General features: G+C 39.5%; 1 protein-coding gene across 1 annotated transcript; it reads left to right on the forward strand.

Annotated features, from left to right (window-relative positions):
* Window positions 1-1,038: 1,038 nt before the first annotated feature.
* On the forward strand, window positions 1,039-24,261 carry LOC101835217 (zinc finger protein 431-like). Its single transcript, XM_040742186.1, has 4 exons — window positions 1,039-1,155; window positions 20,572-20,698; window positions 20,904-20,964; window positions 22,149-24,261. The coding sequence occupies exons 1-4, from the start codon at window positions 1,153-1,155 to the stop codon at window positions 23,353-23,355; spliced, it is 1,398 nt and encodes a 465-aa protein (XP_040598120.1). The 5' UTR covers window positions 1,039-1,152; the 3' UTR covers window positions 23,356-24,261.
* The last annotated feature ends 1,442 nt before the right edge of the window (window positions 24,262-25,703 follow it).

Raw genomic sequence — 25,703 nt, forward strand, 5'->3', positions numbered from 1 at the left:
TTACCACACCCTGTGACTAATTATAGCATACCTAAAAAACAAACAAACATTTAAATCCTAGCATCCTAATCTCTAACTGGCCTGATTATTTGGGGGGTGTTTTAGAGTCACCCCCTTAGCTAAATTCTACTTTGGGTGACTTACTATCTCCTAAGCATTGGTAAATACTTTATATCACCAGTTCTACTCTTCAACATCAAGCTTATATGGAGTGCTACCTAGTACATGAGCTGCCACTCATAACCTCCACAAAATTAACTGCAAATGTATGCTGGGAGGTGGTGGTGCACGCCTTTAATCCCAGCACTGTCAAGGCAGAGACAGGTGGATCTCTGTGAGGCCAAGGCCAGTCTGGCCTACAGAGTGAGTTCCAGGAGAGGCTCCAAAGCCACAGAGAAACCCTGTCAAACAAAACAAAACAAAAACTGCAAAGGGATTTTACACCTAAATGTCAAATGCCAAATGCAGAACTTCTAGAAAATACTTGAGAAACTAGGACTCCCTGAGTTTGGCAACCTGCCTAGGCCTTGGAAGGTTTCTATAATGCCCTGCTGTATAGAGCAAAAGCAGAGCTCCCCTAAAACCTGGAATTTGCTTGCGGCATCTGGCTATAATATGTTGCCAGGTCCTTTGGGGAGGGTGTTGATTCAGATCCTGAGATCCAACTCTTTCCATATATGGGGCTCTGGTTTCCAGTCTCTTTCAGTTTTCTGTGGTCTTTGTTCATAATGTTTGTTTATAACGTTCCTGAAACAGTGTTCCTCCGCCTCCTGATTTTGTACACTTCCTTTTAAAACTGAACCTGTTGGTTTACATTAAGACATTTGCTGTTGTAATTGGCAGAAATCTGTAACCAGTTTGGGATAAGTCTTTGGTGTGGAAACCAGGGCTGGGAACCACCGTGCTGTGTGCCTTCAGGTCCCCTGGCTCCCCAGAAGCACTCCTGTCAATCAGCCCTCATTAGCCAATCAGGGCCTCCAAAGGACCGGCCAGCCAGATGGGAGGGTTCTTCCGGGAACCAGACTTCTGGCGCTGAGCCTCTGCTAAAGAAGGCGGAAGTCGTCCGGTGTGCCGAGGAAGGCGGAAGTCGTCCCGTGTGTCGCGCCCCCCTCTCCGCTGCCTTAAGCTGCGGGCAAGTCCGGCAGCCGCACAATGGTGAGTGAGGGGCCGCTGTGCCCAGACTGGGAGGAGCGGCCGGCTGAGCCACCGGAGCGGGTGCGGTGGCTCCTCCCCTGGCTGGGTGGGAGTCAGCGGCCAGACGCAGAGTTCAGCGTGGTCCTGCCCGGTCCTTCCGGTCTTGTGGGCCGGGCGGCAGCCTCTGAATACCTTCACTCCACGGGCTGAGTTTGCGCAGAGCATTGGGACCCGAGACTGTGCTTGGAAGTGTCTTCGTTGTTGACGTCGCTGTCAAATGCCAGCACCTTTGGTGCTTGTATTGTCGCTATGGAAGGCAGATTTACCAAATCCGGAGAGCCCTGGGCTCTCTAGTATGTTCCAGAAGCCCGGCACTTTTAGCATTTATAACATTTAGGTTTAGGATCCATCTGGATTTAATTTTGTGGAACTTGTAAACAGTATCTCAGGCATAGAGTAGCATAGAGTAGCACTTCACTGCCAAACTGTGATGCCGAAGAGTTGAATGGATGGTAATAGAATTGGCGGTGTAAGGAGTTCTCAGTTCTTAGGGGACATTAAGTCACAAAGTAGAATTTAGCTAATGGAGGGCTGACTCCCAAATATTCCAAAGATAAGTAGTTTGCAAACCTTGCCTGTTAGAGATTAGTATGATAAGATGTAAATGTTTATTCCCCAGGATTATCCAGGTGTTAAACTACATTCCCATAACAAAGGAGACAACCCTGATTCACAAGTCTGAGACCTCCCCCATCAAAGATAGGTCTCTGACTTCCTGCTCAAGGGGCCATTGCAGGGTCACAGCCAACATTAAGTCCTGGTGTGCCGTAAAGGTGCATTAATTCTAGAACAGCTGCATCTCTAGTCCTTTAGAAAAGTGGTTTTGAGTCAAGCTCTCCATTGTTGATCGAGGTGAACTTGAACCCTGTCTGCAGTACCACAGGGCTTTGACCTTTGATCCCCGTGACTGAAGTTTAAGGCACTGTGCTGCAGGGGTCTCTGTCATAAAGAAAGACTTGATGGGGGAGGGTGAGTGACTTTCTGTGGAATTCCCCAGAATGTGTTAATTCCTTCCATGTGGAACAAGACAGACAGAATTGGTGGGCATACAGTTTAGGGAGGGTAGCTTGAACAATTGAGTATTCAGTTTTCATAGGGAGAAATGTGAAATCCTGGAAGACACAGTTAAGTCAGTTTAGAGGCTTGAGACACAGGGCATTGGCTATAAATCTGTGTCACTTACAGCACTCAGCAGCTAACACTTTACATGGGACAAAGTCATACAATGTCTTATTAATGTCGTTCTCTCCACCAGGGAAGTGACTAGTCTGTTGTTTCAAAGTCAGTATAGCTAAGTGTTCTTGCAGTTATTTTTATCATTTTAAAAAACCAATTATTGATACCATTTTTAAAAATTTCATTTTCTTTAAATGAATTATTTGTCTAATCTCTATTTGTTTCCCTTTTCCTATGTTCTTTGTCATTAGGAATTTCACTCTATTTAGTGCTATTTATTCAGTTTTGAGCGGTGGTCCTCAACCTGTGAAATTGAGACTTCCTTTGGGGGGGGTGTCAAACAGCCATATCATGGAGGTCATCCAAGACTTATCAGAAAACTCAGATATTTATATTACAATTCATAACAGTAGCAAAAGAATAATTATGAAGTAGCACTGAAAATAATTTTGTAACTGTGGGGGGATAGTCACCAGAACATGAAGAACTGTATTAAAGGGTCACAGCTTTAGAAAGATTGAGAACCACTGGTTTAGATCAATGTCTTATGTTGCTCAGGCTTGCCTCACACTATGTAATTGAGAATTGCTTTGAACAACTAATTCTGCCTCTGCTGCCCAGTGCTGGGAAGACAGTCCTGCAACTGCTTATGCTGGGCCTTGACTTGTCAGTGAGAAGGAAAAATATGCAGGTTAATGAGTGTCCTCCAACTCCCTGGCTTTTATTGGGAACATAAATTCTGTGGGACATGTGTAAGAACTGAGTTCACTGGCCAACTAAAGTGGGTGAAGTCACAGCACAGAAAGGGATGGGCAAGGAGGGTGAGAACTTTCCTGTTGTGACAGTAGTTGGCAATGAATGAGTAGTGAGGTAATCAATTTTAGGTGATTGAGAAGTGTCCTGACTGGCCGTTTCTCTGGTCCACAGATCAGGCAATTATGACTCTTCATAAGAACTGAAGTTCTTGCGAAACAAATTACAGTACTTTAGTTCAAGCAAAATAGAAGGTCTGGGTATAATGGCATGGCCCTGCCTGACAGGACTGTGTTTTCCTGAGAGGAGTAGCATGAGTAGTACTTGGTGTGCTCTAATACAAACCCCTAGTCTTTGAAGCACATGACCATAAAGCCTGTTTCAACCTTCTGTCATGATTTTTAAGGATTATAGTTACATCATTTCCACTATATCTTTCCTGCCTCCAAGTCCTCCCATAGACCCTCATTGTTTTTTAATTTATGACTTCTTTTTGCTTTAACAAGAGTTACTGTTTAAGTGTGACCTATTTTTGGCTGCAGGACTTCCCAGCTATGAAGCAAGGGTTGGCTGCACTAGACATTGAGTGTGTAAAGGAATGTGCACACAGAGGACCCTCTGCCTTGGAAGAGGAACAGGAAGTGCTCTTGGAGAATGGGAGATTCTGCTAAACTACAGATTTCCCAGGCTAGGGCCCTGAATTCAGGTGTGGGTGGCCAGAACTGGGAAGGCCTGTGCTATCTGAGTCATTTGATCTCTGCTCACCCAGTAGGGGAGCTGCAGCTATCCTGAGGCCCAGATGGGTGGCCCTAGCTATTGAAGGACCCTGGGAAGATTTAGCAATCAAGAGCACCAGTAGGAGTTTCTTTCCAGGATTCTTCTTTGGTTCTGCTCTAGGGAGATGTGAGGGAGACCCCAAGCCATGCCATGGTGTATGTGGACCCCAGGCCAGGAATAGCTGAGTTCAATCTCTGACTAGAGTAAACTGTGAACCATACTGTGGTTCTGTTGGTCCATGTTGGACAGTAGCCCTTGGCTTCTGAGCCTCCCTGAATGTGGATTCCTTAGGGATGGGAACCAGTGATATTTGTAGCACCACTGTCCAGTGTCCACACACAGGTATTACTTTTAATGTGCAGTGGGAAGACAGATTGGGTGAAGGTCTACTTTCTAGGAGTTCTGAATGTTGCATTTCCCCATTCAGTTTTGTGTGATAACTTTACAAATAGCTTAGACACTGGTAGAAGAGAGATGATGGGATCATCCTTCAGCAGTACTCAATCGGGAAATTCTGTTCCAGAGGACAAAAGGTGTTTCTGAGCTGCAGGGGTTTTCGGGTGTGTGTGTAGTGTTGCTTTGGTGGAGAGGGCAGATTCCACATCTTGTGCCCTAATCCAGGTGGCAGGAAGCAGACTTTAAATTATTTTTGGGGGCTGGAGTGGTGGCCCAGCGGTTAAGAACACTGACTGTTCTTCCAGAGGTCCTGAGTTCAATTCCCGGCAACCACATGGTGGCTCACAACCACCTTGAATGAGATCTGGTGCCCTCTGCTGGCATGCAGGCAGAAGGCTGTATACACAGTAAATAAATAAAATATTAAAAAAAATTATTCTTGTACATTGTCTTGTGTGTGTGGACATCAGTGGGGCAGGGTTTTCCTGAAACCACAAGGGTGCAAGAGGCAGGAGCCACAGAGTCGGAGCCCACGTTTCTGAAGAACTCCATTTCCAGAGAGAGCTCCAGAGCATGGGGCTGTGTAGAAGAGACCAGTAGCTGGAAAGTCAGGGATATAACAACTGTCTGTTATACCCACCTTTTCATTTCTGATCTTATTAATTTGGATATTTTCTCTGTCTCTTAGTTTGGATAAGAGTTTGTCTATCTTATTGATTTTTTTTCTCAAAGAACAAACTCTGTACTTCATTCTTTGTAGTGTTCTCTTTGTTCCTATTTTGTTAATTTTAGTCCTCAATTGGATAGTCCTTGCTGTCTACACCTTTCTGGTTTGCTTACTTTATAGCAGAGCCAATGTATCTGGTGCAAACTAGGTTTTGAAGTATTGTTTTGTAAATGGTCAGTAATTGTTATCTGACATTTATGGAGTTGTTTTTCCTGTAGGAGCTTCAGAGCCTTTGCATGACTTCAGCCATAAGACATTTCTGGCTAATCAGGAAGTCTTCTAATGGCTGAGAATTGCTTGGGTATTGTATTCCTTCAGACAACTCCTAGATTAGATCAAAGGTTCTGGGATGTGAAGACTGATTTGCTAACATTACTATTTGTGTAGCAGTCAATAAAAACGCTTCTGCAAGGCTGCTTAGTGTTCAGTCCACTGAGGCGACCCCTTGCTCCTGTAAGGCTCCATTACATCCCCCAGTGTTTCTTTCTTCGTTTCTCCCACATGAAACAGTTTACCAACATTGTTTTTGTTGTATAGCTTTCAGGTAGGTGTGCTGTTAAGTTGCAAGTGTGAAATCCTCCCCCCTTTTAAAGATTTATTTATTATGTACAGTCTTCTGTCAGCATGTATGCATGCACACCAGGAGGGGGCACCAGATCTCATTACAGATGGCTGTGAGTGCTGGGAATTGAACTCAGGTCCGCTGGAAAAGCAGCCAGTGCTCTTAACGTCTGAGCCATCTCTCCAGTCCTCCCCCTTTTGTAATGTAGGCCATGAGTGCTATCAGGTTTCCTGTTAGCACCACTCTCATTGTGTCCCATAAGTTTGGGTATGTTGTGTATTCAATATCATTGACTTCTAGAAAGTCTTTAATTTCTTTATCACTGTCATCCTCATAGCCATTCAGTAGAGAATTGTTCAGTTTCCATGAATTTGTAAGCTTTCTGTTGTTTTTGTCTAGTTTTAATCCATTGTTTTCTGCTAAGGATGCTGTTGATTATTTTATTTTAATTTTCTCTTATGTGTTGGGACTTGCAGTGTGTTTGAGTATGTCATCATTTTGGGGGAAAATTTCATGAGGTGCTGAGAATATACTTTTTTTATGTTTAGGTGGAATGTTTTGTACATATCAGTTAATTTCATTTGGTTTATAATGTCAGTTAGATCCCAGCATTTCTCTGTTTAATTTTTGTCTTAAGGACCTGTCCATTGGTGAAAGTGGGTATTGAAGTCTCTCACAAACAGTATGTGAGGGTCAATGTATCATTTTAGATGCAGAAGTAATTTTTTTTACAAAGGTGGCGACCTTGGATTTGTGGCATAGATGTTATGGAATCTATGAAATGTTATCTTGGTTCCCTTTGATGAATATGTAGTGTCTTTTCCATCTCTTGTGGTTAAGTTTTGTTTGAATTCTGTTTTTTTTTAAAGATATTAAAATGACTACACCTGCTTGCTTCTTCATTTCATTTCCTTCAAATGTTTTTTTCTAGCCCTTTACCGTGTTGTTGTCTACCCTTGATGTTGAACCGTGTTTGTTGTATACAGTCTAAGGATGGATCCTGTTTTTGCATCCATTCTGTTACTCTGCATCTTTTATTTGGGAATTGAGGCCATTGACATTGAGAGATACCAATAAACAATGATTGTTAATTCCTGCTGTTTTGTTGTTGTTTTTGTTAGTGTGTGTGTATGTGAGGATTTGTGTTTGTGTGTATTTCCCTTATTTTGGTTTTGCTGACATGAGAATATTTCCTTGTTTTCCTGTGTTGTTAACCTCCTTGGGTTGGATTTTTTCTTCTAGTACCTTCCTTAGTGCTGGATTTGTAGATAGATGTTACTAACATTTGACTTTATCATGGAGTATCTTATTTTCTTCATTAAGGGTGAAATGAAAATTTTCTGGGTATAGTAATCTGTGGTTTCTTGGAGTCTCCAGGACATGTATCCAATACCCTTCTGGCTTTTAGAGTCTCCATCGAGAAGTCGGGTGTAATTCTCACAGGTCTGCCTTTCTATGTTACTTGGTCTTTTTCCTTTGCAGGTTTTAATCCTTTGTTCTCTGTGTTCAGTGTTTTAATTATTTATGTGGCAAGAATCTTTTCTGGTTCGATATGTTTGGTGTTTTGTATGCTTCTGGTACTTTCATACTTCTTTAGGTTAGGAAAACTTTCTTCTATGATTTTGTTGAAAATATTTTCTGGACCTTTGAGCTGGTACTCTTCTCCATAGTTTCCCAGATTTTCTGTATGAATTTTTTTAGATTTAACATTTTCTTTTACTGATGTATCGGTTTCTTCTATTACATCTTCAGTGCCTGAGATTCAGTCTTCCATCTTCCGTATCTGTGTACTGTTGGTGAAGCTTGTCTCTGCAGTTCGTCTTTGTAGTCCTAAAGTTTTCATTTCCAGAACTCCCTCAGTTCGTGTTTTCTTTATTATCTCTATTGTGTAGTTAGCTTTTCTTTCAATTGTGTGTTTTTTCTTGTCTTTATTTAAGGGATTTCTTGGTTTTGTGTTTTCCTGAATTTCCTGAAGGCATCTTTTTTCATTTTCTCTTTAAGACCTCAATCACCTTCATAGAGTTGGTTTTAAGTTCTTTTTCTAGTGCTTCAGCTGTGTTGTAGTATTCAGGACCTGCTGTGGTAGGATAGCAGGGCTCTCTTGGTGACTTATTGCCTTGGCTGTTATCATTATGTGTATAAGCTGGCATGAGGCATCTGGGTTTGGGTTGATTATGTGTGATCCTAACAGACACCCTGGCTTTAGCATAAGGGAATGAGATACTTTTTTAATAGTCAGTACTATTTTCTACAATGTTGAAATGTCAGAGTGCTTCAAGTAAATCTTTCCAGTTTGGTGGGACAGTCCTCCCAAGTGCACAGGGTGAGTGCTGGCCAGTGATTTTGATTTTATTTTTATTGTGGTTAGAATCTTATATTTCTTGTTTAAGGAAGTGTGCTACATTTGTAGGTCTGTTTTTGCATCTCCTTTTATTAGTGGTGGTATCTATGTTGTGTGAATTTGTTATAGTCTAGTTATATTGTTTTTCTGGAAAATATTTGATGGATCTTCACCGATTTTTTTTCAGAGATTTTACTATATTATTTTATGGGTTCCTTGAGTTTTTGTTGATTTGGGGCCTTCTGTGGAGAAAAAGTTTTAGTTTTCTTCTTGATGCTGAAGGTCCCCCTCATCATTTCTTAGCACATCCATCTTTTCCAGGTGTTGAAATTGTCAGTGTTTGAGCTTTTGCTACTTTAAGTTAAAATATAGTTCTGTAGACCAGGCTGGCCTTGAACTCACAGGAAAAAAATGTGTGTGTGTGTGTGTGTGTTGTTTTTTTTAAGTTATAATATAGTTAACACGTTGGTTTGGTTTTTTTTTTAACTTTCTCATATATTATTATCTGTGTCCTAATAAGGTTCAGTTGTCAATATCTGAGAGCCTACAGTTTGAGTGAGCCTTAGCTGAGGGTGTGGCCCCATCACAATGACTAGTTGCTGTGTCTGTGAGAAATCGGTTGATTTATGATTGATATGGGAAGGCTGTTCTGCTGAGGGTATCAGTGTCCTTAAGCAAGTGGGCCTGGGCTGGATATGAGAACTAGCTGAGCATGAGACAGTGACCAAGTGAGAGAGAAAGGCAGGAGACAATGTTTGCCCATGGTTTTCGCCTTCATTTTCTAACTTGATTTTCTATCCTAAGCTCCCACAATGATAGAGTGTGGTTTTGGTTAGAGGATTTAATCATCAAGCAGAGAAGCAAAATAGAAAAAAGGATGCTACAACAAAGTGATTTTGTTCCTGGACAGAACCTGGGAATGTTGTCTTTTGGAGGAACGTGGAAGATACTGGGACTTTAGATGGCAAAGCCATAGAAAGCTGTACGAAGAGTTTAATTGTCTATTCTTGTAGGACCATATCCAGCTCTGCTGACTTCCTCCCAGGGTTCGGGTAGGTTGCCATAGTGAAAGGACGTGGAAAATTTCCTATGTAAGAGGAACAGAATGTACTCACACATGTGCTGTTTGGGTCATGTTCTTTATTCTTGTCTCAGGCACCAAAAGTCTATAGCTTTTACACACACACACACACACACACACACACACACACGCACGCACGCACGCACGCGCACACTCTCTCAGTAATTCTTTGGTAATAGAAAGGTTATAAAGCTGTTTTATTTTCTCAGGATCACAAAAGCATTTCTCATGGACAGATAAGAATCAAACAAAGCAGAAACTTGTCAGCATTTTTTTATGGCTCAGGAAGGAGGCAGGTGCAGTAGTAAAAAGTTCTGACTTATCTCTTAAAGTGAAAGGGGGTCATAAAAAGTAAAGTCTGAATGGAGGAAAATCTAAGGAGGTAAAAGGGAATGCATGCACTATTCTACATTTTAACAGTGTGGTTAAGTATATAAGCTAAAAGTCTATGATTAATAAAGGTGACTAAAATGAGGCACAGCAAACTTGCTGCAAACAGTGAGTAACCATAGCTACCTGTGTAAGGCTGGAGGAAACATACAGCGCAGATTCAGATCAGCACATTCACCAAGTGTAAACTGGCAATAAAATCCTTTTAAGTAGTCTAAAGATAGCGTCTTCTACCCTATGTGGTTAGTGCAAAGGAAAGGGCCTGTAATCCATTGTGCAAAATGTGGGGCCTGACCAGCCATACTGGCCCCTGCTGGCACCCACTTCTCACGGAGATTATGTGAGAATGCTTGCTTTTTCCAGAGATGTTAAGGTGTTTAATAACCTCTGTCTGTTAGTTACATAGATCTTAGGGCTAAAACAGTGCCCTAAGTCCCCTAAGCTAAAATCTAGTATCAATAAACTGAGGTGAAAGTGTATAGGAAGTATTGTTAATAGCCTTCCTGACTGGGGCAGGAGAGAGCGGCGTTTACTGTAGTGACAGGCAGGGGTGAATTCAGGGTACTACTCAAGAAGGCTTTGATACTGCAAATTGCAATGCCACTCTGTCCTTGAGCATTATCTGTGAAGGCCCTGCTGGCCAAATCATCCTGTCAGGGGGTTAATTATATGAAGAGGGTTCCAAGTTTTCTTATAGTAGTGTGGGACAAAAGGTTTAGCTGTCTTATTTGCCAGAATTACACAGTTTGGGGGAAAGTCATCCTGCTATCAGGACATAGGAGTAATTGTGCCCAACATATGAGTACACTGCTTAGGATTTGGTCCCAAGGCTGAGTTAGAAGGGAAACATGTTATCACACAAGAGAATTTGCAGTTAGAAACAGCCAGCTATCCAAAAGGCAGTATTTTTCACAGGCCATGCCTGTGTGAATTTATCCTCCATCATATGTATAACTCTTTGGTGGGTTGGCCTTGTAAATGTCGACTGATCTACTGTGTAACCTTGTGGATCCCATGATGACCAAAAAGATGGGAATGTTGAGAGTAATACAGACAAAGGAGGTCAAGGTCATAGGATTTTAGTGAAATAGACACCATGAGAAATTAAACAAGAAGTCACTCTGTAATAATTTGGTCCTGAATCATTTTTACTCTGCTCATGCCCTGAGAAGTTGAGCATGGCAGAATTAAAAACTAATGGGCTGATTTCTTAGAATATCGAGTCTGTTGTCTGGTTATTGCTGATGACTAGGGTGGAAAAAAGCAAAAGTGGGGCAGAAATAAGTGAATAATCTGTGGGTTGTAGAGAAAATGGTTCTAGGTAGTTTCAGGTGTCAGTCACATGCTGAAACGGAGGCAGGAATTTTCTAGGAGATTATCACCAGTAAGAAGACCCTTGCACTACAGTGGAAGCCTAGCAAAGTGCCTTAATGGTAACATCCTATCCTCCAAGACTTCAAAGAATGGAAGGAATAGGCAAAGTGATTCCCAGCCCCAGGAAACAACATCATACAGACCCTGCTGCAACTGTGATTCAACTATAGTGTGGTCCATCCTAATTTAGAAGTGGCAACAAGAAAGATGCAAAAGTTAAGGTCATGGGTTCTTTGCCTGTAGTTTCAGTTCAGCACTATTATAGGCAAAGGCAAAGTCCCAGTGAACTCGGTGATGCTGAGAATTCATTGCATGAAGGTATAAAGATGAAGCTTGGGTTGCAGTTTGAGATCACAAGATGTTGAGATTCCTAAGCTATGAGACACCTGTTACAGAAAGCTCCGTATAGGGAGTGGGAGTAACCAAGACACAGATGCATGAAAAGTTGCAGAGATAGGGCCATCTAAACCCTTCGCTACTGAAGGCCTCCATGTGTGACACAGAGGTACAGGATATGTTGTTTGCCCTGCTGGCTTTCAGTCTTGCTTTGGTCCAGTCTTCCCTCACACTCTCCCCATTCCTGTAGTTTGGAATGGGAATGGGTATTCTTTGCCATTGCATGTTGGAAAGATGTAACTTGTTTTCTGATGTTACAAGATGTCACCGTCAAGAGATTGCATTGAGTGTCACAAGAGACTTTGGACATTGGAACAGTGTAGGGACTGTTGCAGACTAAGAGGATCACTGAAGTTAGACTAAACAGAATCTCACTATGGGATGACCATGAGCCTCTAGTGACCTGGATCAGAATGCAGTCGATTGAATGAAAAGCCTCCCAGGAAGGGTGACGTATTTGAACACTTGTCTCCCTTTGGCTACTTTCTTTGGTGGTTCTTATAGAAAAATTTGTAGGAACCCATTTCCTGTTCTTTGTGTTACTATGTCCTTCTTGTTCCGTATGTCTTTTCCACCATTTTAGCCTCCATCCCTAGATCACAAAGGAGATACATTAGATGTATTGCTATTCAATGCTAAACCATTTTGCTGCCCTGCTGTTTTTATATTTTTTGTTTGGTTTTGTTTTTGATTTTGAAGACACGTTTTCTCTGGGTAGTCCTGATTGTCCTCTATGTAGGGATGTAGACCATGCTGGCCTTCAACTTGGGGTTCCACCTGACTCTGGCTCGTAAGTCCTGGGATTAAATGTGGGCCAACATGCCTGGCTCTTCTTGTTTTCACATTGCTTGCTGATGGGCCTGCAATGGAGGTTTTTGTACACATCAAGCACATGCTGCTGTGGTGATCTTCACCCACATCTTGAATTGGGGAATTTGGCGAAGGGTATCATTCCGTTTCCCCGGATAGCGGTAATCCTGGCATTAGTACTGCCTGAGCCTTCTGAGTCATTGGATTGCAGGTGTCACATTCTTCATACGTGTTCTTTATGCTTTGAAAGTATTTTAGACGAACATGAGCATTTTGCCTGTATGCATGGGCATGTACCACGTGTGTCTTGTCCTCATAGTAGTCAGAAGACGGTCTCAAAACTCCTGAACTTGGAGTAACGAATAGTTGAGTTCCCATGTAAGTACTGACAATTGAGCCCACTTGTAGTGTTCAGAGGAAGAAAAAGTATGAATTTTGGCTTTTGCTGCAGGCAGGAAATCCAGCTTCTGGTGAAGTGGCTGCATGTTGCTTCACAAAAACTTTTATTTTTACATAATACACACCTTTGCCGGTCAATTTCTGCACACCAAAACCTCTTATCTGAAGCTGTACAAAGGAGACAAATGCCAAAGCATTTCTCAGTCACAGAACCTTTTGGCTTTCTGAGTTCTTCTACAGCCAAGTTTCGCATAGGCTTTGAACCTTTTAGGAAGCACTCAGATAAGATTTACTTACTTCATATAGAAGGGAGTGGACACGAAGGGTAGCAGTCACAAAGGCAGCTCAAAGCCCGGTGCTAACACTCCACAGTCAAGCCAGCTGCAATGCTTTGTGGAATCTCCTGCAATCAATTATGTTGGGGATTTTGTAACCTTACAGTAAATACAGCCTTGTCTCTACCATTTTGTTCTACAATCTTATGCAAGTAAGCCAAAATACATTTTAAAGCCAATAAAGTTATTATTGCTAGGAAATGGATAATTGCTAAAACAAGAAGTCTGTTAGGTGATTTATGCGGTTGAACAAGGTGGAAGTATCTGCAATACTTTCCATACCATCTGCTCCTGTCAAAGCAGGTAGCGTTTTTTGCAAAAGTACCTGGAATTTCTTGCTGTAAATGGTAAATTGTTTGAAAAGAATTAGGGTGAGCCATTAAATGCAACTTAGCCTTTTCCAGTCTTACTTGCTACTATTGAACCTTAAAGGTGTAATACAGTAGGATATAAATTCCAATCACATTTTAATTTTATCTGTTCCTTGATATTTCCCAATAGTATAACAGTGTAACAGCTTGTCTCATGTCAGCTATTTCATTAACTTCCTCACTATTTTATTCCATTGTGTCCCAAGTTTTGTAGAATGCTATACCAGTCTCTGATGAACTCAGCATTTTGAATTTCTTTATGAAGCACCAGTCCTGCTGTTGTAGCGGTAGCGGTCAATGGAATATTTTCCACAACTGTAGCAAGAACCAGTTATTTGACAAGTTCTTAATATTCCCTCAGGGAGCTTTTACACTAGGCTCATCACAGTTGCCATGGGCTTGACAACCTCACCGGTATTCAAACTGCTGGATTTGCTCTAAGAGTGCAGAAACTTTCAGAGGTTACATTTAAAGACATACTAGAATTAGCACAGGAATGAAAAGTGTAGCGTTCACTATAATTATTAGGGTGCCATTGTACAGGCCCCTTCAATAGCAAAGTAATTGTACACATGCTATATAAAGAGCTGACTTTGATTTAATCTAATGTTTAGCTTTCCTTGCCAGGCTTTCAGGGGGTTGGGAGGCACTTGCTAATTCCCGTGAGTTAGTCTGAACTGAATTATTGCCAAACTGAAGAGAGAACTTGGCATTTCAGTTCCATGCCATTGACTACGTTCACTAGCAGTAGAAATAACTTCTGCAGTTCCATTTGAACTACATCTGTGCTGTCTTAGTTCTGAGTGAGGATGCTTTCCTTGAGGAAGCCATAGGGCTCCAATCTATGATGTCTCCATGGGAGATATTTATTAGCACTTGAGGGTTCTCACTCTTATATCGTTGCCAGTGTACCCAGACAGATTCCTTGGTGGTAACCTACACCTCCAGAGTGGTAGATTTATGAGACTAGCAGCTTTAATTACCTGTCCCCTAAAGCCAGGTGCATGAAACGTGTAAACTTATCATGATAGTCCTGGACAGTATTAACTATAGGTAAGCACACTTAAAAGGCTATATTTACACATTGAATTTCATTCCCCATACAAATAGGAATTCTTATACTCCCACAATATAATTTATGATTTCCTTACCCTCCATAGGTCCTTGGTTGTCATAAGAACTAGATAGCCAAGAAGATTCATTAACTGCCACAGGTATATTCATATCTTCCCAACTTACTCCTGTGTTAATTGGAGGATTAAGAACATAGGCCCAATATATATAGTTTGCTTCTGTTACTTGTAGAGTTACCACAGATAGCATAGCAAGGAACAGGTTTGTAGCATTCAAAGATTCTATTGAATGTATCCATACATAACTTCTTGCCTCTTGCAGAAACATAAGCATACCCTCGACTCCATTGTAACTCTTTCCCTGGTTTCCATTCTGATGTTAAAACATCCTTATAATACACGGCTGACTCAATTCAGCAATTTTGTCCACAATCCAATGCCTCTCAGCAGGTATTGTCCCTGTTCCATTAGCATTTAAAAAGTTTAAAGTTAGTAAAGCACTATATAATCTATCCTCAGGGGATTCTCATATCCCCCTTTTGTTTTAAAAGCTTTTCTTTTAGAGTATGATTAGATCTTTTAATAGTTGCTTGTTTTGTGGGATTATACAGTATCTTTGTAATATGTTTTTGTGCAACATGCATAAAATTGTTTCATTTTAATAGAAACATAAGCTGGGGCATTATAACTTTTAATTTGTATTGGTATGCCCATTATAGCCATTGCCTCTTGTAGGGAGTGATTTTATGTATCAGTAAACGCTGACCACTCCCATGTGGGTGTGTTCACAGGTACATAGAACGTATTGGGTAAATAGAGTGAGGGGGAGGAGACTCTGTTTGGGTTTCGGTTTTGACCTGGAGAGCACCATAGGGACCTTTGGTTCTCAGCTTTCTTGGCTTTTCACATAAGTGATTTCTCTTTCAATAAATATCATAAGACATCCCTAAATTTGTGTAGTTTAATATTTCTGCTTCAGCCTCTAAGAAATGTGTAATTGTAGAATCAGCTTTTTTAGAATTTAAAGCAGATGCCCATTGAAATCTAGATTATGTATCAATGGTATGATGAATAAATTTTAATTTTCCAGATACTGCTAAATGAAATATATTCATTTGCCAAATTTCACTTCTTGGTGTACCTTTAGCATTACTTCCTGTAGGTAAAGGAACTTGATTATACAAAGAACAAGCAGGCAGTTTTATATATATATATATATATATAATTTCCTTAGCTTGTTGCCAGATAATACAAAATATTTTTTTTTTTTGGTTTTACGAGACAGTGTTTCTCTGTATTGTTTTGGAGGCTGTCGGTCCAGCCCGGCCTCGAACTCACAGAGATCCGCCTGCCTCTGCCTCTGCCTCTGCCTCCTGAGTGCTGGGATTAAAGGCGTGCGCCACCACCGCCCGGCATACAAAATATTTTTTAAGCCTTTACTATCAACATTGTGTTTCTTATGAAATTCTTCCAATGCATTTTCTATCAATAACTGACCAATTTCTTCATTCCCTTTTATTGGTGGCCAGGCAACCTGGTGTGAGACCAAATATGAGTGATACATAGTATGCAATTTCTGTTCCAGATTTCTTGTTGCAGTTGCATGAACAGCAAAGTTAATTCTGAATTATCAGGAATAAGTTCATCAGTTTCTATATGCAATATAACCCTTCTGCATATTCAGAATCAATAATTATATTAAGAGATTCATTAAAATCTAATAAAACTATTAGAATGGCATATTACTCTGATTTTTTAACTGAAGCATGCGGACTTTGAGTTGCTTTACTTACATTTCCTGCTTTATACCCAGACATTCCTAATTCATTTCCATCAATATAAAATGTAAGTTCCACCCCCACCCCCCAGTGCTTTTGTCACTATGAAGGGAAGAATCCATTTAGTTTTTTTGTAAGTTGAAGTTGCATCCTTTCTGGATATTTGTTATTAGTATCTCCTAAGAAATTGTTACAAGGTCTTTGCCAATCATCATACATCATCCACAATTGCATAATTTCAGCGTTAGTATAGGCTATTACAATCTCAGCTGGATCTATTCCTGACAATAGTTGAAGTCTTATTCTTCATTTATAAGTAATTCAGAAACCTTTTCTATATAGACTTTTAGCTTTTTCCTCTGCTTGTGAGCTAGGAAAATCCATTCTAAAATGTTATCCTCTCTTTGTCCAGTAGGGGAATAGGTAGAAGGTAAAACAGCTAAAATACATTCAGTTATGAGATCTGATCTGTCCACATAGGCATTTTGTAATTCTTGTTTTACTTGGACCAATTTCCTTTCTACTTCAGCTATTAATTTCCTTGGACTGTTAAAGTCTGAGTCGCTCTGCAAAATTTAAAGTAAATTACTTAATTTTTAGGTAGTTAATCCAGTGGTAAGATGCAGCTAGTTAATATCACCCAATAATTTTTGAAAATCATTAAGAGTGTGCAATTGATATTTTCTAATCTGTACCTTTTGTGGCTGGATTCTTTGTTTATTTAATTTAAATCTTAAATGCCTAAGAGAATCTCCATCTCCTCTTAGTTTTTTTTTTTTTAGGAGAAATTTGTAATCTCCAAAAGGCTAAAATTTCTTGTACTACAGTAAACCTTCTTTCTAAGGTATCTGTATCAGAAGCATCCAATAAAATATCCATGTAATGGTAAATAATAGATTGAGGAAATTGTTTATGAGCTATTTCCCGTAGTTGGTGCAGAAAATATTGACACAAATTTGGACTGATTCCTTAAGGAAGGACCTTCTATTTATGTCTTTTTACAGGCTAGACATTATTATAAGTAGGCACTGTAAAAGCAAAAATTTCTCTATCTTGTTCTTATAAAGGGATAGTAAACAATCTTGCAAATCAATTACTATAATAGGCCAACCTATAGGTAATAAGTAAGGTAAAGGAATTCCAGGCTGTAAAGATCTCATAGGTTGAATTACTTTATTTATAGCTCTCAAATCAGTTTACATTTCTATATTCCAGATTTCTTTTTTTATTACAAATACTAGTGGTTTCCTCAAATGTGTTTAGCATCTAACTTTTTAAACTAGTTTTTCAAGTGCCTGAAATGTTTAGTCAAGGGCTCCTGCTGTGCCCACACAGACTTATTACTTAGATGTTTTATAAAGGCAGAGCAGTTGGGTTACTGCAGTGGCCCTTACTCCAAGTTTGAGTAGCCAATTTCTGTTTTGTCCTGCTGTTGGACAACCTCTATAGCCTGTGACTCTCCTTGATAATTCTTTCTAATACCTTTTCCAAGAGCATATCCCATTTTTAACATTATTTTATAAGCTGTTTCTTAAATTGTAGGACTACTAATTTGAGTGCCTCAATGTTGTAATACATCATTACCCATAAATTCATGGCTATCCCAGCCACACATGGCTTTAATATCCCTACTTGTCCTTCAGGTTCTATACATTTAATCCACTCTGTTTTGTTTCACTTGAGATAATGTTCTAATGCCTAAAAATTGAGTGAAGACTTCTTGTAAAAACTGGTTGAGAAATTATAGATACATCAGCTTCATGTAGACTAAAATTTTTAATCTCAGTGTCTTTTACTTGTAATTTAGCTTTGGGCTGTCATCATTAATAACAGTTTGCCAAAATACTTTTCTTTTCTAAACTCCTAACCTATATATTGGAGCTGCTTTACCTTTAAAATATCTGAGTAATAACAATTGAGCAAGTCTGTCATCTGCTTTTATTTACATAGTTCTTTTTATAAGACATCTATGAAAACATTAAAAACAATATCTATAGGATTTTAAGAGGTAACTTGAGACAATACCCATTGGGTATTTTTATAAAATCTTAAAAAGAGAATTTATTTTTATAGGTCCCAAGTAACATGTTAATGCAACTCATCAATTATTAAAAGTGTAGAACAAACAATTTACCTGTGTTTTATTTAGTAGAAAATAATTTTGTAGCCTCTTTATCAGTAAGAGATTGTTTTTATAAGCTTTTGTCATAGTAGCCTTAGTATTTAATAAGCTAACAACCCAGGCGTTACATTTTTATAGAGTTTAACCAAAAATTTCCAGAAAGTAATGATAAACAGACAAGAGCATACCAAATAATATAGTTTAAAATCATGGACTTTCCTCTTTTGTTTATTTACTATGAAAATTAAATATTCATTTAAACATTAATTAGATGATCAAGAAAAGAGAACATCCTCCATACAGTGAATGACTAATACCTCTGGAAATTCAAACAACATTGGTTTAGTACTTTGTGCCCTGACTCTTATTGAATTTTCCTCTGGATAGGCTGTGCCAGCTCAGGCTGCAGCAGTGGAACTCCCCCTCACCCCCATCATTCTTTAGAATTGAGATGCAGACACTCTGTAATGGCAGGCTGGCTCCTGGCTGACCGGTCAGACAGGTAGCATGGAGTCAGAGAACTCTGAGTCCCAGCTATCTTCAGTTTTTTTTTTTTCTTTTATTGGAAACAACCTTTTTCCTTCTTCCATTTCTACTGGGAAGAGGCCTTCTTCTTTTATTTATTTTTTGTTTATAGGGCCTTTTAATTTTTAGATATTGATTCAACATTTTCCCTTCTATCAGGAAAATCCCTTTTTGTTTAAAATCTTCCCTTTTCCATCAAGAAAATTTCATTTTATAATTTCCTTTTCTTTCCTGAGAAGGGACTTTTTCCTTAATTTATTCTTTGTCTCTGGATCCATTCTATTTTTATCTTTAATATTTGTAATAATTTTGCAGTTAATGTTTCTGATAACAGGTGTCTTAGCAACTGTCCATTTTGTTGCTCCCAAGTTTTTTACCCTGAGAGTACACTTTTTACCTCCAGTCTTTGAGCAGCCATATCCACCCTTTGCTTCAAGCCTTGTGATATGGGCACCCAGAGTCGAGTCCGATGTTCAGTTTTATATCAGTTCGTGGAAGAAAAAGAATCACTCAAGGATGAATTTTGACTTTTGCCACAGGCAGGGGGCCATCTCCTGGCGAACTGACTGCCTGTTGCTTCTTAAAGGGCTTTTTTTTATAATTGTTATACAATTTACACATTTGGAAGTCAATTTCCACATACCAAAACCTCTTATTTGAAACTCTACAAAGAAGACAAATGCCAAAGCAATTTTTAGTCACAGAATCTTTCAGTTTTCTGAGTTCTACAACCAAGGTTTGCATAGACTTTGAACTATTGCCAGACTTTCTTTGGACCACCAACTTCCAAATAGTGACAAGAAGACTTCTTATTAATTATGAAAGCTTGGCCTTAGTTTAGCTTTGTTCCCAGCTAGCTCTTAAAACTCAAATTAATCCGTTTCTATTAATCGATGTTCTGCTACGCGGCTTGTTACCTTTCCTCCACACTGTACATCTTGCTAGTGAATCTCCACCTCTTTGATTCTGTCCTAGAGTTCCTGTCTCTGCCCGGAAGTCCCATCTATCCCCTCCTGCCTAGCTGTGGGCTGTTCAGCTCTTTGTTAGACAAATAAGTTACCTTGGCAGAGACACATCTTCACAGTATACAAAAAGATTTTCCCACAGCATTGAACCTTTTAGGAAGAACTCAAGATAAGATTTATGTACTTCAAACAAAAGGTAGCTAACACAAAAAGTGACAATCACAAAAGGGAGATCAAAGCCCAGAGGCTAACATTCTAAAATCAAGCCTGCTGCGGGGATCTGCAGGAACTCTGGCTCTACCCATCCATTTTCCAGGAAGAGCTACTTGGGCATCTCTCCTGCCTGTTGTTTATTTATGAACAACATTTACATGGCTACCGATTCATCTGTCCTTTTGTAACTGTTTAATCATGTACTCTCTTCTAATAAGATCTTATTAATGCTACACTTTGAACTGGGGTGCTTCAGGTTTCTGGAAAATGAATACAAATCCCATAAATCTTTTAGGAACTTCAGTTAAAAATCTCTGAGTTCTCTCTCTTTTTGTTTGATTGATTTTTGCAGATGACAGAGTCTTAGTATGTACGTCTTGCTGTCCTGGGTTTCTTTGCTTAGACCATGCTGGCATCCAACTCAATAAGCTATACCTTCTGCCTCCTGAGTGTTGGGATTAAAGGCATGACCCATTACACCCAGCTTGTCCATCTTTTTCTGTAGTTAGTAATTGTTCATACAGTGTCTCTGGTGTGTACTCAGTACTGTTGATTTGTCTGCTTCTCTCTTTAAGTCTGTTAATTAGCATTTCTCTTGCAAGGTTGTATCCCATTCAAAGGGAGCAAGGATGACAGAGGTGAGCCTTCTATTCAGTTTCCTTCTAAAGTGGCTTGGTGATTGCAGTCAAAATTCTGTGCCATGGAGTAAGTGTGGGGAGCATCAGAATTATAGGAATATGTTGTCAAAGACTATGCATTTACAGTGCTGTTTGTGTCACGCTTTCTGTTGTACACATGTATGGGGTAATTTAGAGTGCAGTGACCTATGATGACGTGCATGTCGACTTCACTCGGGAAGAATGGGCTTTGCTGGATCCTTCCCAGAAGAATCTCTACAAAGATGTGATGCTGGACACCTACAGGAACCTCACTGCTGTAGGTAAGATTGTGAATTTTACTTCACTTTTTAAAGTGAGGGAGCAACTGCTTTTGGTTATTGATGCTCTTCTGCATTTTGATTGAGAAAGGAAGAATGAGGTGAATACATCAAGTAGAGTTCTAAGGTCAAGGTCACTGACGATAATAGCTTAAATTTTGCATAATTTCATATAATATATCATAGATTTTCTGGTTCTATATTTTAGGCTACAATTTGGGAGACCATAAGATTGAAGAACATTGTCAAATTTCTAGAAGACATGGAAGGTAATTTTCATGTGCAAGTGTGACTCTTAAGAAATTTTAATGTGAACTCAAAGTTTTAAGGCAAAGCAACAGTGTAAAATAAGCACAGCCTTAAGTGTAGTGATGCTTGTGAAATTCTCACAAAACCATGTATCTCAATGTCAGGGAAATGATTTGTATTTGAAAAGCATTCTTATATGAAAGAAGATAAGGGAAAAAAGTGCCTTAACAGATATCACCTTTTGAATCATAGCCCCTTGGCAGCTATGCTGTAAAATGCCAATCCATTTAATTTCATACCACTCAAATATTCCAAAAGGCATACCTGATGAATATATATCCAAAATCTTCTAATAAGTAAATAGTTCATGGTAAAGTTGATGTTATTCATATACTTGTTGGAACTTTGCAAAGTTTAGTGAGAGGAGCAGTCTATGAGACTCAAGAAGATTGTTGTGGAGAAACCTTAACCTCTATACTATACACAGGTCTATGAGGAACCAAAAGACAAATGGTGTGAATGTAATGTGGAAACCTTTTATTGGCTATTCTTCCTTTATTAGGTAGTTCATACGTCACTCAATACAAGCCAACTGAGCATGGAAAGAAGGAATAATATGTAATATTATTATTACATATTATTAATATGTATTATTATGTAATGTTAATATTATGCAATATTAATATGTATTATAATATGTAATATTAATATGTATTATTATTCTGTCTCTCGGAATAATATGTAATAGTCCCCATTTTGAGTAGACTTGTTGAATGCCATACAAGTTTACAATTCGTTGTTTTTTCCAGCTTCATTAGGAGTACATCAATGATATAACACTGTTGAGAAGCCCTACTAGTATTAGAAATGTAGTAATTATTCTGTTTATCGTAGTTCACTATTGAAAAATTTATGAATGCAGTGTGATAAAACTCTGAGTTCTTCCAGTTTTCTTCAAATATGTGAAAAAACATATAGAGGATGCTATAAATGGGAGCCATGTGGCTCTTACCATCACAGGTATCTACAGTGATAACAACCGTTAATTAAGGGGAATATTGTGAGTGTAAACAAAATGATAAAACCTTAGATATGATCCATGTTTACAATGAGACAAAATTGTAGAATTGACTTATTCAGGTAAAAAGATTCATGTGTGTAGTGTATTTGTTAAAGCTTTTAAATGTGTCAATTATCTTTGCAGGCATGAAAGAAATACTGGAGTGAAACCCTGTGAATATACTCAAAGTGATAAAGCCTTTGCGTATGACAGTCATCTTCAAAGACATGAAAGAATTCCTGCTGGAGAGAAACGCAATCAATGTAGTCAGTGTGGGAAAGCCTTTGCACATCACAGTTATCTTCGGATACATAAGAGAACACACACTGGAGAGAAGCCCTGTGAATGTAAGCAGTGTGGGAAAGCCTTTGCACATCTCAGTAGTCTCCGAAGACATAAAATAACACATACTGGAGAGAAACCCTACAGATGTAATCAATGTGATAAAGCCTTTTCACAACCTACTAGTCTCCAAATACATATAAGAACACATACTGGAGAAAAACCTTATGTATGTTATCAGTGTGGGAAAGCCTTTTCACAGCACAATAGTCTCCGAGTTCATAAAAGAACACATACTGGAGAGAAACCCTACAAATGTAATGAATGTGGTGAAGGCTTTGCACGTCACAGTCACCTTCAAAGGCATGAAAGACTCCATACTGGAGAGAATCCCTATGAATGTCTTCAACATGAGGAAGCCTATGCACATTTCTATACTCTTCAGCATCGTGAAAAAAATCATACTGGAGAAAAACCCTATGAATGCACTCAATGTGGTAAAACCTTTGCACATAACAGACATCTCCGAATGCATAAAAGAACACATTCTGAAGAGAAAGCCTGCAAATGTAATCAGTGTGGTAAAGCCTTTGCACATAAGAGTTATCTCCGGATGCATAAAAGAATACACTCTGGAGAGAAACCCTATGAATGCAGTGAATGTGGTAAAACATTTGCATATCATAGTTATCTCCGAATACATGAAAGAACACACACTGGAGAGAAACCCTACGAATGTACTCAATGTGGCAAAGCCTTTGCACGTCACACTAGTCTCCAAATACATAAAAAAACACATACTGGAGAGAAACCATATGCATGTAATCAATGTGATAAAACCTTTGCACATCATAATTATCTCCGTATCCATAAAAGAACACATACTGGAGAGAAACCCTATGAATGTACTCAGTGTGGTAAAACCTTTGCACATCATAGTAGCCTTCAAATCCATAAAAGAACACATGCTGCAGGACACCCTATGAATACAAGCAGTGTGGTTAAACCTTTGCATGTAACAGTCGTCTTCCAAGTCATGAGAGAGAATCATAGTGGAGAGAAACCCTAAACATCTAGCCAGTGTGGTAAAGTCTTTGCACTTCATGGTAGTCCTACAAAAGAGAAAAACCTTTCATGTGTAATCAGTCTGTTAAAGCTTTTGCACATCATATTGGTGTTTGAGAACCTGAAAGGACTCACAACAAAGGGAAACTGACTGTAATGGATTTAGTAAGATCTTTATCCAACACACGCAGGTTCAGTTACACAAGATCATTCTGGAGAAAAAAGATCTGGCAAGTGTCAACGGTATTCAAGTGTTACGATGTCCCTCTTTATTTTGTTTGCACCTGTAAACTCATGGAGAAAATCCTTATGAATTTAAACAATAAGATAACCCTTTTAGATATCACACTTCTCTTCAATAAGATGAAATAGCTCACGTAGGTGTAAAATTGCCTGGGTATGATTGCTTTGCACCCTCCAAGTCTTCCACTCTTACCTTATTTTGGCAACTACTTGTGGCTGTCAGAGACAGCACTCTGCAGGCTCCCACTTGGTGGTCTCCACATAGGCATTAGCTCTTCTGTCGCTACCTGGTCATCCCTGTAACCTGCCTGCCTGGTAGGAATAAGGATATTCTAAAGAGACATTTATCTCTCTCCCAGTGGCTAGTGAAATAGTGCACCCCATGACATTCTGATTTCCTGGGAATCTCATTCTGGGCAAAGACTGAGTCCTTCAGAAGAAAACTTCTCTGCTGAAGAAACATTTACTCCTGATCTGAATACCTTGCTCCAGAGAAAGCTGAGAATTGGGAGTGATTTGGGGATGAGAAAAATTCATTTTATGGCTTTGTGAGGTTTCTCAGTTGTGCGTATCTCTTGCCTTCTAACTAAGGATGGATTGATTACCTTATAGCTTCATAACTGTTCCAAATTAGTCATACTGAATAAATATCATGTTTCAATTTTTATTAGTAGTTTTCTTTTTTCTTGTTTATTATTATTTCTTATATTAACAAATAGCCTCACTGTGATTCCCTGTCTGGCCTGGAACTCACTGTATAGACTAGGCTGTCCTAGGACATTAGAGAGACCTTCCCACATTGCCTCCAGAGTGACTGTTTTATAAATGGGCACATCACAACTTGATAACTTAGTTCTTCTAATTGACTTAATAAGGATGAGTAGCTGAGCCTAGATGGTTGTAGGGTAGCCAGGACGCAGGCTTTGGTTCTAATTCCATTAACAGAAGAAGGCTCCCATCAGTTGCAGCCTTCCTGTCTTAAAGTCCACTGTCTTCCAGCTGTGAGCAATATTGTTTGTCTTTACCATTGAGTCTGTTACAACTCATCAAGGAACTGGGGCAGGGTTCTGTCTTATTCTACAGATGGTGAAACCCAGGCTCAGAAGTTAAGTGTTTCTGAATATACTTAAGTGTAACTGCTCATCTTATTCATCCTGTCATTCTAATGACTCACTAAGCGAAGTTGAAGTCGCTTAAGCAGGCATGGTGCCACAGTCCTGTAAGCATTGTACATAGAAAGTGGAGGCAGGAAGCCAGACAGTGGTGTGCACCTTTAATCCCAGCACTTAGATGGCAGAGGCAGGCGGATCTGTGAATACGTGGCCAGCCTGGTCTATAGAGCTAGCAAGTTGCAGGACAAGCTCCAAAGCTACACAGAGAAATCCTCTCTGGAAAAACAAAGCACCACCAACAAAAAAAATTTTAAGCTGGGTGATGGTGGCGCATGCCTTTAATTCCAGCGTTTGGGAGGCAGAGGCAGGCCTGGGTTACAAAGCGAGTTCCGGGACAGCCAGGACTGTTGCACAGAGAAACCCTGTCTTGAAACAAACTGGCAGGAAGGAAGAAAAAGATGAGGTGGGGGTTTCAGGATTTCAAAGTCATTTAAGTTGAAAATAGTCAATGGGGCGTGGTGGGAGGCCCAAAGAACTAAGGGAGACAAGATTGCCTCTGGCTAGAGTCTATAGTCTTCCCTGCGGCTCCTTCAGGGCCATGACACCAGCAAGTGTTTCCTAATTTTGAAAATGTTTCCTGTCCAAGGCAGCCTGGGTCACTTCAGGGTCAGACTCCTGTTTCTCATTAAACACTGGAATTTTTCTCCAAGTATGATAATTAGCCTCAGGCAGGAATGAACTTTCTAATTGCATATCCAAAGCAAGATGTTAAGGCCTGAAACCAAATATACACAACCAACAGAAATGGACTCAGAAGTTTTTATTCATGTATTAAGTTGTGCAAAGTTAATCACACATGCTTAACAAGGATGAAATTGGAAGGGAAGAATTTGGGAAGGGATGGAGAGAGAACAAGGAAGGAGGAAAGTGATATAATTTAAAGTGTATAAAAATAAATTTTTAATAAAAGTGTCTAGAGAGACAATTTAGCAGTTAA

The sequence above is a fragment of the Mesocricetus auratus genome, unplaced genomic scaffold, assembly GCF_017639785.1.
Source record: "Mesocricetus auratus isolate SY011 unplaced genomic scaffold, BCM_Maur_2.0 Super-Scaffold_6731, whole genome shotgun sequence".
In the NCBI taxonomy this organism is placed as follows: domain Eukaryota; kingdom Metazoa; phylum Chordata; class Mammalia; order Rodentia; family Cricetidae; genus Mesocricetus; species Mesocricetus auratus.